Below are 14,263 nucleotides of genomic sequence, written 5' to 3'. Positions count from 1 at the left end.
AAGTGAAAAATGTAATGTAAATCATTTATTCAGATTCTTGAAATGTGCATAAAGTATAAACATAAGAATGTGCAACATATGCAAGTAAGATTCATAAAATATATAAAAAAAAAAATGAAAGAAGTGTAGATTCTAAGATAGGAGTTAGCTTGCTTGCAATGCAAGAGCATCTAAGTGATAAAATAATTCTATGCTCTTGAGATGGTTCTTTTTTTATGAAAAGGGGAGTAATGAAGTGGTCTCAGCTTTTCAATTTTTATTCCTTTGTTAGTTTGTATGATTTTTAGTTCATCGGTTAGTCCAATATATGGTATACCCTAGATACAATGTGTTAGTATAATCATTGCAGTTGACATGGTACCGTATGGTAATACCTATCAGCCTAATTACAAGTATATCGTACAGTTTGAATAAATATGAAAGATCAGAAGAATGTATTTGTTGAAGCCATATCATAGAGCACAATGCCAGTGACTTGTGGTTCGATCGTAGTCAACCCCTATTGAGACCTTAATGCGATAGGTTAGGTAATGGTAGAAGAGTACAGGGATCGAAGGAGTAGATGTATGGTCTTATCACATGAAACAAGAGCGCGATAAGATCGTAACTAGAATGTGTCACGATCATATCTTAGAAAGATCTTATTAGAATCATAACTAAGTCTTGGTATGAACATGAAAACTTTGAAATTTTAATATTCAAGCCGACCTTACCACGATCTCACTACCATCTTATCTTTTTATTAATCGTAGTATGATTTTCATGGTCTTGGTATAGTGTAACGGGGCTCAAAGTCTACTTATTTTATTATCATATACATAATCAGAGATACCAGTAGTACACTTATCCCTTCCAAGCGGTCAGATCCATTAGTATTGTCATTTGTAAGATTTTGAAGGTACACATCAGCAGCCATTTCAGCTTTACATGAATCAACTGCTACAATGAATGCCTGCATTTCCTTATTGTCCAATCTAAGAGACTGGTCTTTTATCAATTCGTATACATCGCCTTTCATGCATGGATGTTCTGCAAAAAGGATCTGAAGTGTAGCTTTGCATTCAGAAAGACAATTCCCGAACGGTTTACAATTTGCCATTACTTCATCTCTCACACGCTTTGTTTCATTTACATTTCGAAACATAAAATCAACCCATTTGCAATCGTTATATTCTTGTTGAACCCACAATTCACATACTGAGATATCTTTCCATGCTGTACACGTAGAGAATGGCATGTTTGCAGCAGGGTAAAAAGCCAGGAATCCGAAACACATCTCGTCACTTGTAGCATCACCATAAAACGTTGTTGTTGGCCTCGAAAGTGATTTAAATTTGCATGTTGTTACAATTTCATCTCCAGGTCGCACTTGAACAGCAGTTGAGTACCTATAACATATTTAATGACGATTATCATATATTATAAATAAGAAGACGTTCTGTTTAGTAGAACTGGATTAATACGAAACATAATATTACTATTGCAAATTAAATGAGAAGCAGGTTTCTATCAGATCCGAAAAAGGCCAAACAATTCACTGTCAGTGTCAAGCTAATGATAAAATTTAAAGTTGTTCTGTTCAAGATCGTCACAAAACTGTTAGATTGACAATGAGATGAATGAACGAATAAGTTAACAGGGCAATTGCCCTTTAACGTACGGAAGCGTATTAGCGCCATATATTTTTCCCTCTATCTTTACGTTATAACGCATAGGATTTTATTATAACGCAAAGATAGGAGAAAAAATGTTAGGCGCCATTACTCTTCCATATTAAGTCCCCACTGAAAGAAACTTATTTTGAAATACGTCGCCAAGTTTCTATTATTTATATAGAGAAAAAAAAAGCAAGAACAATAACATATGTTATAACTCAGTTTTTAAAGATTTTATAGCTACAACGCACTTGATTTGTACACTCACTTTTTCTCTACAGGACTGTCATAGTTGTAGATAACATCATTTGTGAGGTCTGTGTAATAAACGCCGTCTCTGTATACCTTAATATTCATTTCATGTCCTGAAATATTTTAACAACAAAATAATCAATTCATTTGTCAACTCTTAGTTACTATTTCGGTTTCAAACACTAGTGTATATGACTATTTGGTATTGCTATACATGAACATTGCCTCCTGTCAGATAAAAAATAAAATCATAAAAATACTGAACTTAGAGGAAAAATAATTCGGAAAGTCCATAATCACATGGCAAAATCAAATAACAAAACGCATCAAAAACGAAGGGGCGTAACCAGGTGTAACGACATCATTACATTGTTTCAAAGCACAACAAAGAGCCTTGCCATTCACATAGTTCCCAGTCAAATATCACCAAGGGGCATAACCAGGTGTAACATCATTACATCGTTTGAACGCAAAACAAAGAACCTTGACATTCACACAGTTCCCAGTCAAATATCACCATGGGGCATAACCAGGTGTAACAACATCATTACATCGTTTGAACGCAAAACAAAGAACCTTGCCATTCATATAGTTCCCAGTCAGATATCACCAAGGGCCTTAAGCAGGTGTAACGACATCATTACATCGTTTTAAAGCCAAACAAAGAGCCTTGTCATTCACACAGTTCCGTGTCAAATATCAACAAGGGGCGTAACCAAGTGTGACAACATCATTACGTCGTTTCAACGCAAAACAAAGAACCTTGCCATTCACGCAGTTCCCAGTCAGATATCACCAAGGGGCGTAACCAGGTGTAACGACATTTTTATATCGTTTCAAATAAAAAAAAAAGGGCCTTTCCATTCACACAGTTCCCAGTCAGATATCACCAAGGGGGCGTAGCAAGGTGTAACGAAATCATTAATTTTATCGTTTCAAAGCAAAACAAAGAGCCTCGCCATTCACCTAGTTCTGTATTTATGAAATGTAACATTTTAAGACAATTGGTGAAAATGTTTTGTGTTCATGTCAAAAGTGTTGAAGACAATTTAAGGGTCGTCGAAACTGACAGCCAACAGTAATATGTAATTCGTCGCGTTTAAGACGGTCGTATAAAACAAGTAAAAATAAGAGACAGAGCGTGGTATTTTTTTACTTGTTTTCCTTCAAATAAATACCCGAAGTACAGATATGAGAGTTTGCGCAGTTACTGACACCTATTTCAAAGCAAATGAAAACTAATAAATCAAAATATTTCTGAGACTAAAGTAAATCGAACATAAAATGGAATTAGTATAAAGACGTGATTACAGTGCTGAGAAAACGCTTCCTTGTTCATTCAAAAATAGATACTTGTCTCGACAGATTGACGAACCATGAATTTGAATACTGTACTTATAAAGACAATAATGATGAATTGACTTGACAAATCAACGATATAAGGATGGGGCTTAGAAACTGGAAAATGCGAGGCTCTGTCGAGTTTTTCCCCGTTTCGGGCCGAATCCTTATATCGTTGATATGTCAAGTCCATGCACTATAATAATCTTTAAACTGCAATCTAAATAAATTTAAACATTTTCAGTTGTTGTTTGGTATGTTCATGTTGTTTATTTGATTTAAATATTGGAGAAAATCCAACTTTGATAAGGCCTCATATTATGCAGTCGGCGAAATATTCAACACGATTAAATGTACATTCCCTGTTGAAACCCGCAATCGATGGTGAACGAATTTGTTTAAAATGGACTAAAATATCTATAGGTTTATAGGTTGAAAACAAAGAATATTAACAATTAAAACCATTTTTTTTAAATCTGTTTAAAGAAAACAAGTTTGACTCGTTACACGCATCGTTGTATACATTTGAAACAAGAAAAGATTGAAAAGGTCGTATGAATAATTAAATATAATTTCGGCAACTTTTATTTTAATATTCATGAAGAATATTGATATCGGGTCAGTGATTTGTATATGACATGGTAATATACAGTCAACGCAATTTGACTGCTAAAATAGAACAAGTGCAGTATAAATGTATATAACAGTAAAATAAGTTTGGTTTTAAATTACAGATAAGTTTATCTCGATAGTTTCAATAATAACAAAATCACTAGAACTTAGGGGCTAGTTTGATTAATGAATTCAAGGAACTACAAGGAATAAAAAAAGTGTGTTTAACTCATTCATATGCCAAATTCGCCATTTTAATTAACAGTTTTAATTTGGAATAACTAAATTCATCCATTACGTTTTGAAATGCAAATTCGAATAGTATTGACATCGTTATTGAAATGAGAAACAAAAGCGTATTGTAATACATAATTTCTAATAATAGTAAAGAGTTACCTAAATAATGCATATGGTTTGTAGCCCAAAATATGTTAATTGGTGCTTGTATTAATTTCCTCGAACATTCTGAATGGCATTTCCCAACTACTGTGTAACTCTGTTGTCCAGGTGGAATTTCAAGGTTCATCTGACCAGTCGACATAATACCAGCATCATTTGCTCGAAGTTTTGGAGTATAATAAAGAGTGACTCCCGAGGAATCTTTCCAGTTGGATTCTAACTGTGGATTGTTCCAGTGAAACTATGAAATGACAAAATTATATTTTAAAAACCAATGAATTTTTTTTTTTCTTTGTTTGTTTTTAACATGTTAAAGAAAAAGTAGTATGATTGCCAATGAGACCACTCTCCACAAAAGTATAAAATGACACAGAAATAAACAAATGTACGACTTTACCTTTACAACAAAGTCACACATAACAGGCCCCGAAATGACAATGGGAAACAATTCAAACGAGGAAACTAACGGACTAATCTATGTAAACAAAAGTGAGGGAAAACGAAATGAAATACATAAACAAACAACAGCTGTATAGTGGTCATGAATCGGGATTTTACTTAATATATCAACTGATCAAATTTACTGATAAATAATATTATTCAAAATAATTATATTTTTCGTTAAACACGTGAATTAAACCCCATATTTTTGTTAGGTATTTTGGTATTTTGTGTTTGTCGACCATTATTGGTGTTTGGTCGAATTGTCTGTCTTTTTTCCAAATTGTTCTTTGATAAACTTCTATAGTGTCTAACACAATTTTTATGAGGTAGACGTAATTGACATTTAAACGACCGTATTGACTTTTCTTGTCCAAAAATAAGTAGATCGGACATATTTTGACCTTAATTAATGACTTATTTAGTTTCGGATTATTTGTAATTAGCATTTCAATGAAATTGAAAAAAAAAATATTTTGTATTAAAATGATAATTTACTTGGCGTAGCCTTGCGTAAAATATATTTCGCCATTTCTCTTTAAAAAATGACTTGTTGATGGGCATAAACGTCTTATTTTTATACCTTTTCATATTTCCACAATTGTCTATCAAAATCAAATTCCAAATAACAAATTATTTAAACATGGGTTTAACTTAATAAGGAATTTAAATTAAATATAAATTTGACTCACATTGACACCTTTGAAACAAAAAACAAAACAATCGTTATGGTCTGGGTGTTGAATTTTACTATCTATTTATGTTTGTTCACAGAAAATTTCAAAATGAGATGAAATGGGTTGTATAAAATAAGGCAACAGTAGTATACCGCTGTTCAAAACTCATAAATCCATGGACAACAAACAAAATCGGGGTAACAAATTAAAACCGAGGGAAACGCATTAAATATAAGAGGAGAACAACTTCACAACACTGAAATGTAACACACATAGAAACGGACCAAGCATAAGACAAAATCCCACGAGAATAACAAACATAACATCAAAACCAAATCCATGAATTTGGGATAGACAAGTACCGTGTCACGTCTTATCGCAATGTGAATCTGAGTATATGAGTCTGAAGGCCTGATGCAAATACCAAAGCTTATGAAGAATGTCTACAATGTCAAAGGAACTAACAGTGAAAGTATATAGAATATTTTTGTGAAGTACTATTGTCAAGATTGTTTTACTATAAACCTCTAATGCGGCCTGTTTGAATCCACCTTGACCAATACGGAATCCCATTGGTCCATCTATACAATATCCAGGAAATCCAACTGCCCATAATCCGATCATTTGATTACAGTTACTAGCTGCACTCATGCCACATTTGGTAACTGTGTTAAGTTGTTCGTCTGGCACTGGGTCCTCTGTATAAGTATAAACATTTATTTGTTTAATTTCTTTAGAATTTCAGATGAAAGTTATTTTATCTTGATAGCAATTAACATTTTCAAAATTCATTTAGTAACCATACTTCTTGTATGATTTATCCCTTTCCTGACATGTTGATTATCTTTATTTAATGAACGTGTGGATCGTTTAATCTCAGTTCTTCATTGGTCAAAATTCGATTATGACGTCGAATTTTATTGCTTTCCTCTGAATTTTTTTTTGTGACGGCACGAAAAATTGCGACTGCGCCACATTTGAAAAAAAGTATTGAATTGGTCTGCATATTGGTTGAAAATCATTAGAGAAACAGATACAACCACCAAGTCTCCTGTTATACTTTATTTATCCACTCTTTAAAGTTAAATTTTAAATATTTAAAACGCTCGGCAAAATGTCTCCAGTGGATAAATATCATATCACACTCGATGCAGTTGTAGAATCTTTATACAAAAAAAGTGATGTCAGTGTCAGCTGTTATCTTAAGGTTTATGTACCCTTCTGTAGCCATTTTTGTACGAATTTTTCAAACATCAATTGTATCAAAACTACAGATATAATAAATAATACAGACAGGCCATTTTGAACATATACTAGGGGGAAACTTGATGCAAAGCATTAATATTTACTGTTGCATTGCATTTAATAGAAATAGAGTACTTTGTGGCAAATAAATCATGATTTTTATAGAAAATCCACAGCCTTTAATACAGATATTTTTGTTATAAAATTTGAAACATAGATTACTTACTTGCTTTTCTATGATGTGCTAGTGTTTATTTTTTGAAAAAAGTTCTAAACAACCTGTAAATTCCAAAATACCTCGTGATGAGTCACTAAAGTCGAGCGCGCCCTAAAAGGTGTACTTGATTTGGTCCATATTTTTATTTGTTCTAACCAATAACTACATTAATAAACTTGTTTTGAGGAAATCAATGCTAGCACTGCATGCAATAATCCTACATCAATAGGTCATCAAATTGCCAAATATGATAGAACAAGGATAAAGGCTGTGGATTTTCTATAAAATTTTCATATGTTTAGCATTGAAGCAACACAAGGGTACATTATCCTTAATTAAAAAGAAAATTTAAGACACTGTCAGTTTAAAAGAAATAAGGTTCAGCATGTCATGCTAAAATAGTTATGGAGCCCTATAGAACACTGGTGCAATACAAAATGTGACACTAATTACTAAGGGCGTGTTCACATTGACCTACAATCGGTGTTGTGTTAGTGTAACTCACACGTAAACTAAACACAATTGCGTTCCCATTGATAAAACTCAATGTTTACATGTAGTTTAAATCATGTTTTATCTACACACAGTCGATAGTCAATGTAAGCCTTGTGTAGGTTAAGTGTACACAAAACTAGGCATTTGGACATTAGTTTTTACCGTGTATATATTTAAGGAGAAAACTATTTTTGAGTAAAATTGATATTTTTGATAATTATTAGTATAGTTCTTTACAGAAATTGTTGTCTAAATTTTACAGGTTTTTTGTTTAAAAAAATTTAACGTACTTTATTAACCCCTGATCAAGACTCACAAAGCAGCATCATTGCAGAACCCATTAGGCAGCAACCAATTGATTTTCGGGGGGGAGGGGGGGTATTTTAGATGAGTATAAAACATAAAGGCAGGGGGTTGGGGTGGTGGGCTATGGATTTTATTTGGAAAAAAAAATGTTTCCCGTTTTTGGCCCTAAAAAAAATGTTTGTTTCACCCTCAGCTGCCACTAAATATAAAATTGATTTCGACTTTTCACCAAAATTTGTCCTGAAAAAATATATATAGCCCACGCCCCCCCCCCCCCTCCCCCCACCCTTTTTCCCCTTTCCCAGAAAAAACGAAATAAATAATTGCTACCTAATTCATTTGGAAAGGTCTTCCCAAATCGACTTGACGTACACATAAATATTCGCCACTGGTCTTTACTCAAACAACGATTCACGCAGTAATGTATGACTAAAAAAAGTGTGAGGTAAATGATATGTTTGTCTAGTATCTCAGATCTGTTACACTGTGTCTAAACCACACCGGCAAAATTTGCTCGGACTCGATGCTATCTAACATCCGGCACAATGACGGAACACCAATAGACAAAAGAAAGGTAGGTTTCTCCTTATTGTTTTATTCTTTTCATGATATCGAAGAATATATATACATATACAACTATTTTCTATTGTGAGATGCAATATTTTCTACAACCGTTCTCTATTAACGGAGAAATAAGTCAAAATGCATGTCAAAATGACAAATTGAGTGAACCTTGCCTCGAAATTGTTTAATTTCTCGTTAAATTGTTCACATTGTACGGAAAGAAAGGTACGGGAAGATAGATATTGACACGGAGGTTGCAAATTAAGTTATTATGAGCATCTCATTAATTGTATCTCTGTGTATGGAACGAAAGAAAAGGGTCATGTCAAATTAAAATAAACCGGTTTCGTCAATGTTGTTACTACACAATCACCCGGTTTCGTCTATATATATCACCCGGTTTGGTTGGTTTTTTTAACAAACAATTTATGAAAAGCAACTTTGGCACGGATCTGAACATTGTATTTCGAGAATTTAAATATATATTTATTGTAAGGTAAACTTGGCGTGTTAAAATCTATTTTAAACAAGCACTTTTGGACATGGTTAATTATGATAATACACATTTTCCTAATGAAAGTCGTATCCCTTATTTCACTTAACTTCAAACTAATTTTAAATGGAATATAAATACTCAATAGCAAACACTGGTATCTAATTATTTTGTAACATTATTATATTTTCTTTGTTTATAATAGTAGTATGTAAAGATGAAAAATAAAAGTATGTGTTTTGATTGTGCCATAATTGTAATTTACTATACTAAATTATATACACTATGCATTCAATCATTGACGAACAGTCCCAAACCGACTATAGTTCTGCACAAGTTAATTTATCATGCATGCAGTCCTGCCAGATTTTCTGGTACTATATATACTGTGTTCCTTGCGCACTAAAGCAAGTTTTCACACTTAAGCATTCATAACATAGCAATGAGATTTGTAACTTTCTCCCCGTTTCTGGTAGGCATGTTTTTCACATTATTTTTACAGTTCAAATTATTTTTTTTTTACATTTCAAATTCATCTTTTTTACAGTTCGAATTCAATTGAAACTTCAAGATAACTTTCGAAAACAATATCTGACAGTATTGTATTTTCAATGTGAATAAAAGTTGGTTTGCAAAACATGACCGTCATCTATATCTAGGTCTTATTTAGAAGAAGTGACGGTAACCACTTATCCCATACACATTGACAACGAGACAACTTTCTTTTAGACACAAAAATGATGTTGAATTAATCAAGTTTAGGTCACCGTATGCCTTAAACAATGAGAAAAACGCACAAACCGCATGAAAGCAAGCTATAACAGGGCCCTAACTTATAAATGTAAACCATTCAAACAAAAAAACTACCTGCCTATTTTATGTTCAAAACACATATGGTATAAAGCAACCAAAGACAACCATGGAATAACAAGCCTGTGACTCGGGAAATGGACTGAGTCAAAGTTTTGTCGCTGACACAAACAGTACAACAAAAGTACAAATAATAAAAAATGATGAATAAACCTTAACTCGTCCTATGACAGAGCCTTTATAGTAAATTCGCGATTTGTGCCAAAACTTGTATCATAGTTAAAATTATCCATTAAATATGATGAATATACATGTATTGGCAGTTTTCTATGAAATCCACTATCACTGAACTATTATACATATTTATTAAGGGGCCAACTAAAGGACACCACCGGATGCGGGATTTTCTCGCTTCATTGAAGACCCATTGTGGCCTTCGGCTGTTTTCTGCTCTATGGTATGGTTGTTGTCGCTTGGAATTTGTATGAGTTTTTCATGTTTAAATGCCCCCCCCCCCTTTTTTTGTTTTTGTTTTACCCAAAAAAAATCAATCCCTCTAAACCAAAATTTTAAACATCACCAAAAAGTAAACAGAAATTTATAGTATTTATATAACTAAGAAGTGTATACAGTTTGATGCAGTTATAATACTTCGTTTTTGAGATATGGCGCGACATGTTAAAAAAAAAACATTTCTGTTTCACTTACATGTTCTGTAACTCAAAAAGATTTAATTTGATTCTCACTAAAAGTTTTACAGATCATGTTAAATTTTAAGAAAATAAGATAAACTGTCCTGAAGTTACGGTGCGACATGTTTATGGTGGACAGACGGATAGATAGACGGACGGACGGACAAAATGATTGATAGATGGAGGAACGGATGGATGGAAGGACGGACGGTTAGACGGGTGTATACAATAATACGGCCTGTCAAAATTGGGACGGGCGTGTAAAAACGCGAAGAAATGGAGAAAAAAATCGTAATTAAAGGTCAATAATTTTTATTAGGATATCGGCCAAGTCGATTTATTTGTATATTTGTCTGCCTTATCATTTTCCTATATAATTTTTATATATATTTGAGAAAAAAAATGTATAGAAATCGATAAAAAGAACTTGATATTCGGCATTTATTATGAGAAACATAATCCAACTGACATAATCCGATTTCCCGGGTGTCCCTGTTTTCTCATTACTTACAGTTTTTTAATTCGGTATACTAAGGATTTGTATAACTATACAAATCCTTGGGTATACACTTTATAAGATAAGTGGCGAATCTAGATGACGTATATGTTGCACGCCCCGACCCCACCTTTGGTTGCCAAAACTTTATTGATTCCTTATTTAAAGATTTTGTAAAGCAAAAAATAATCAAAATATTGTTCGACTCGCTACGCTCGGCGGTATGTAAAAGTTGTTCGAAATACGCCCACTTTGAAATAAACTGAATTCATCTGTCCGTATATATTTTCAAAATATATTGATCAACATCAGTGTACGATCATCATAACACAATGGCGACAGTGCAGACTCGGTTTTTTTAATAATGTTAACAAAATAATTATTATTGAATTGTATCGATGACCTGAGACTATTATACTAATTTGTACATAGCAGTATAGTGATAAATAAATTTTATTTTAATGCATGGTAGTTGTAATCCGACATTCATTTTCTATGTCGATTATGCATGCATATACATTTGTCTTATTATCAACGTTTATCCTTAAGAAGATTTATTTTTAACGATGGTAGAAAAGATTACATACATGGAATGATTAGATTACTTATAAAGGTGTCCATTCTTCTGTGCGAGAAAATCACATATCAATTGTGTGTTTCGATTTTTAAGACCGTAAACTTTAATTTCAAGTTTAAAATTGTTCAACATATTTTCCCATAACTCATATAGAAAAAACATATTTAGAGACTCAGAGCTTTAATCTCAATATGCTGTTAAAAAATTTCGGAATGCAAAGTAAAATTAAAATATATGTGTCGGCTATAAGAGTATGAATTTGCCTATTATTTATTTGAATCTGAGACTCATATAAATAATAAGCCGCTGTCCGGTGAACGATCTTGTTTTCGAACGACCCACAAAACTCCTTTTGAACGCTGAAGTTAAATAATCAATTCTAATGTAATGCTATTATGATTTTTTTTATTTGACCAAACCGGGTTATGCATTTTGAAATCTATGACGAAACCGGTTTGTATACATTGACGAAACCGGCCAGTTCGATTTTGACATGACCCATTTCTTTCGTTCCATACACAGAGTTACAATTATTGAGATGCTCATAATAACTAAATTTGCAATCTCCGTGTCAATATCTATCTTTTCGTAACTTTCTTTCCGTACAATTTGAACAATTTAACGAGCAATTAAACAATTTCGAGGCAAGGTTCACTCAATTCGTCATTTTGACATGCATTTTGACTTATTTCTACGTTAATAGAGAACGGTTGTAGAAAATATTGCATCTCACAATAGAAAATAGTTGTATATGTATATATATTCTTCGATATCATAAAAAGAATAAAACAATAAGGAGAACCCTACCTTTCTTTTGTCTATTGGTGTTCCGTCATTGTGCCGGATGTTAGATAGCATCGAGTCCGAGCAAATTTTGCCGGTGTGGTTTAGACACAGTGTGTTAAATAACACTTAAAATAAAGAAAAATGTTACCCTATTCCTTTACCAAATACTCCTTGGAGAAGAAATACCATTTGATACAAACAGAAAAGATAAAAATGTAGTGATCCCTAATATCTCAAAATGGCTGTAATAAAGGAGCAACCACCTGATTGAAAAAGGGGTTTGAGTTAGATTTTTTTCTCGTGCAAACGTTTTTATTCCGTTTTTTCGATGCTAGCAATCACATTTTATTTATTTTACAATATTTAACACTATAATGTATGGGTGAAGCTCTCGCTTCCGATTACTCTTTTATCATCTGTATCACCGGAATATTTTTTTTTTATCAAATTGGGGATCACAATATTTAGCAAGGAACCCCCCTCTTTTTAAAGTCAAACGGGTGTTCCCAAACTGCAAGAAAAACTGTTCGAAAAATTTGCATTCAGTTCTACGTAATGAACATTTAAATGACACATAGTTTACAAGTGTGAACAAATCGTATGTACAGGTAGCTAAACAAGGTGTATGGATGTGAACAAATGTAATGTGAAACCAGTGTGCATTACGGTAAACTAAATGTAAACATGTTTACTGTACATGGCTTTTGGTGTGAACACGGCCTAATTCACATAGCGTCAACTTTGCCTGAGTGAGTTAAATCATTGGTACACTAGTACTAGTGAGGGTGTAAAACGAAGGTGATGTAAAATTTAACAACTTTGCACTTTTTTCACATGTTTAAACATGCTGAGTACAAAACGAACCATATGAGACCATTTTGTTATATATTTAAATAAAAGATCTATTTGTCAATTGTATTTGTTTTAGTGAAATGTTATAAGTCATGTTGAGACTTATAACTACATTTATATACATCCTTGATTTCTAAATTTTCGGCATTGAACATTTGTAACGACAGTAAATCCAGAAAACGATTAGGTCGCATGATATTTGTGTTGTTGTCACATTGTACCTACCATTCGGATCACATCCGTAAATTATTATATGATGCATGACCATCTCATTATCTATGTAAGGTTCATATGCCATCAGATGATAATCTTGGTCCGAAGGAAGATTGAAGATCATACAGGAATACGTTGTTTCTTCAGCTGGCACTGCTGTCTCAGGGAAGCGAATGGTTCTATTTAATGTCTCTGAAAACACAATCGTACGAACTAAATTTCTGGATTAGAGAAATTAGACACAAAGTATCATCTTACTGTCAAAGTAACTTTTACTTCACATCATCAAGTAATTAAAAAAGTCAAAAATCGTCATATACTTTTTTTTCTATTTCTTTTTCAAAATGATCTCTTAGTTATTTAAAACGTTAAACACTCGCGGCTTTATCATGATTGGCGTTTATGTTACGACCACTGTTATTACATGATACATATATTGACTTTGTATTTGGGTGCCTGTACCGTTAAGTTTATATATCAATACAAATTACTTAAATCTGTCAAATGTCAACAGTATCAGGGGTTCGTTAGCCTAGCCAAGTTTCTATAGCCTTTGTCTCTTTTTTTTACTTTTACAGTACAGGAATTACTGATAAAATCTTGTTCATTATCTTGAACCTGTGTGTAGTTCTCTACCATTTTTTCAGAGTTTTACCTGGTTCTTTCAAAACATCGCAGTTTTTCAGTCCATCTTCCACTTGACAATCTACCCATCCCTTATCAGCATCGCAGATTGTCCCATCTGATAATGTACAAACTCCTGAAAATTATCATTATTATAAAATTATCGTTTGCTCTTGGTGTTTGATATCAGATATTAACTCAATGATGCCTATACAATCAGTATAAAACACAAATGACCAAAGAAAATAAAAGAAAAATGTTTCTGAGGCCACGAATTCCTACGCTCAAGATTGAAAAAAACATTCGGATGGAAAGACGAATGAACAAGGGTAGCTCTTATGCAAGCAAAATTTTGATTTATAGCACCAAAAAATAAGCAAATATTCGTAAAGAAAAATCCAGCGAAGAATTTACCTTCGCCATTCCTAAAAAAAAAAGGAATTGAAGCCTTAATCTAACGAATTTCCGTTGCAACCGAGAATGACATAAGACCTCCTGATCGAAACTTCAGTTTTC

At 32.9% G+C, this 14,263-nt stretch overlaps 1 protein-coding gene across 2 annotated transcripts in view; it reads right to left on the bottom strand.

The window, feature by feature from the left end:
- Positions 1 to 12: 12 nt before the first annotated feature.
- The window catches only part of LOC139512031 (putative DBH-like monooxygenase protein 2), a 63,821-nt gene continuing 49,570 nt past the window's right edge, over positions 13 to 14,263 (bottom strand). Inside the window, exons 4-9 of one of the 2 annotated variants that reach the window (XM_071299343.1) lie at positions 13,779 to 13,883; positions 13,136 to 13,315; positions 5,903 to 6,075; positions 4,257 to 4,500; positions 1,924 to 2,020; positions 13 to 1,388 (exon numbers count right to left, since the gene is read on the bottom strand). In XM_071299343.1, the coding sequence (XP_071155444.1) occupies positions 800 to 1,388; positions 1,924 to 2,020; positions 4,257 to 4,500; positions 5,903 to 6,075; positions 13,136 to 13,315; positions 13,779 to 13,883 (1,388 nt within the window). In that variant the 3' untranslated portion in view covers positions 13 to 799. The remainder of the gene's footprint in view (positions 1,389 to 1,923; positions 2,021 to 4,256; positions 4,501 to 5,902; positions 6,076 to 13,135; positions 13,316 to 13,778; positions 13,884 to 14,263) is intronic. The other variant, XM_071299342.1, reaches the window with a different exon arrangement.

This window comes from Mytilus edulis, chromosome 2 (genome assembly GCF_963676685.1).
Source record: "Mytilus edulis chromosome 2, xbMytEdul2.2, whole genome shotgun sequence".
In the NCBI taxonomy this organism is placed as follows: Eukaryota; Metazoa; Mollusca; class Bivalvia; order Mytilida; family Mytilidae; genus Mytilus; species Mytilus edulis.
This window is presented reverse-complemented; position numbering and strand designations above follow the sequence as displayed.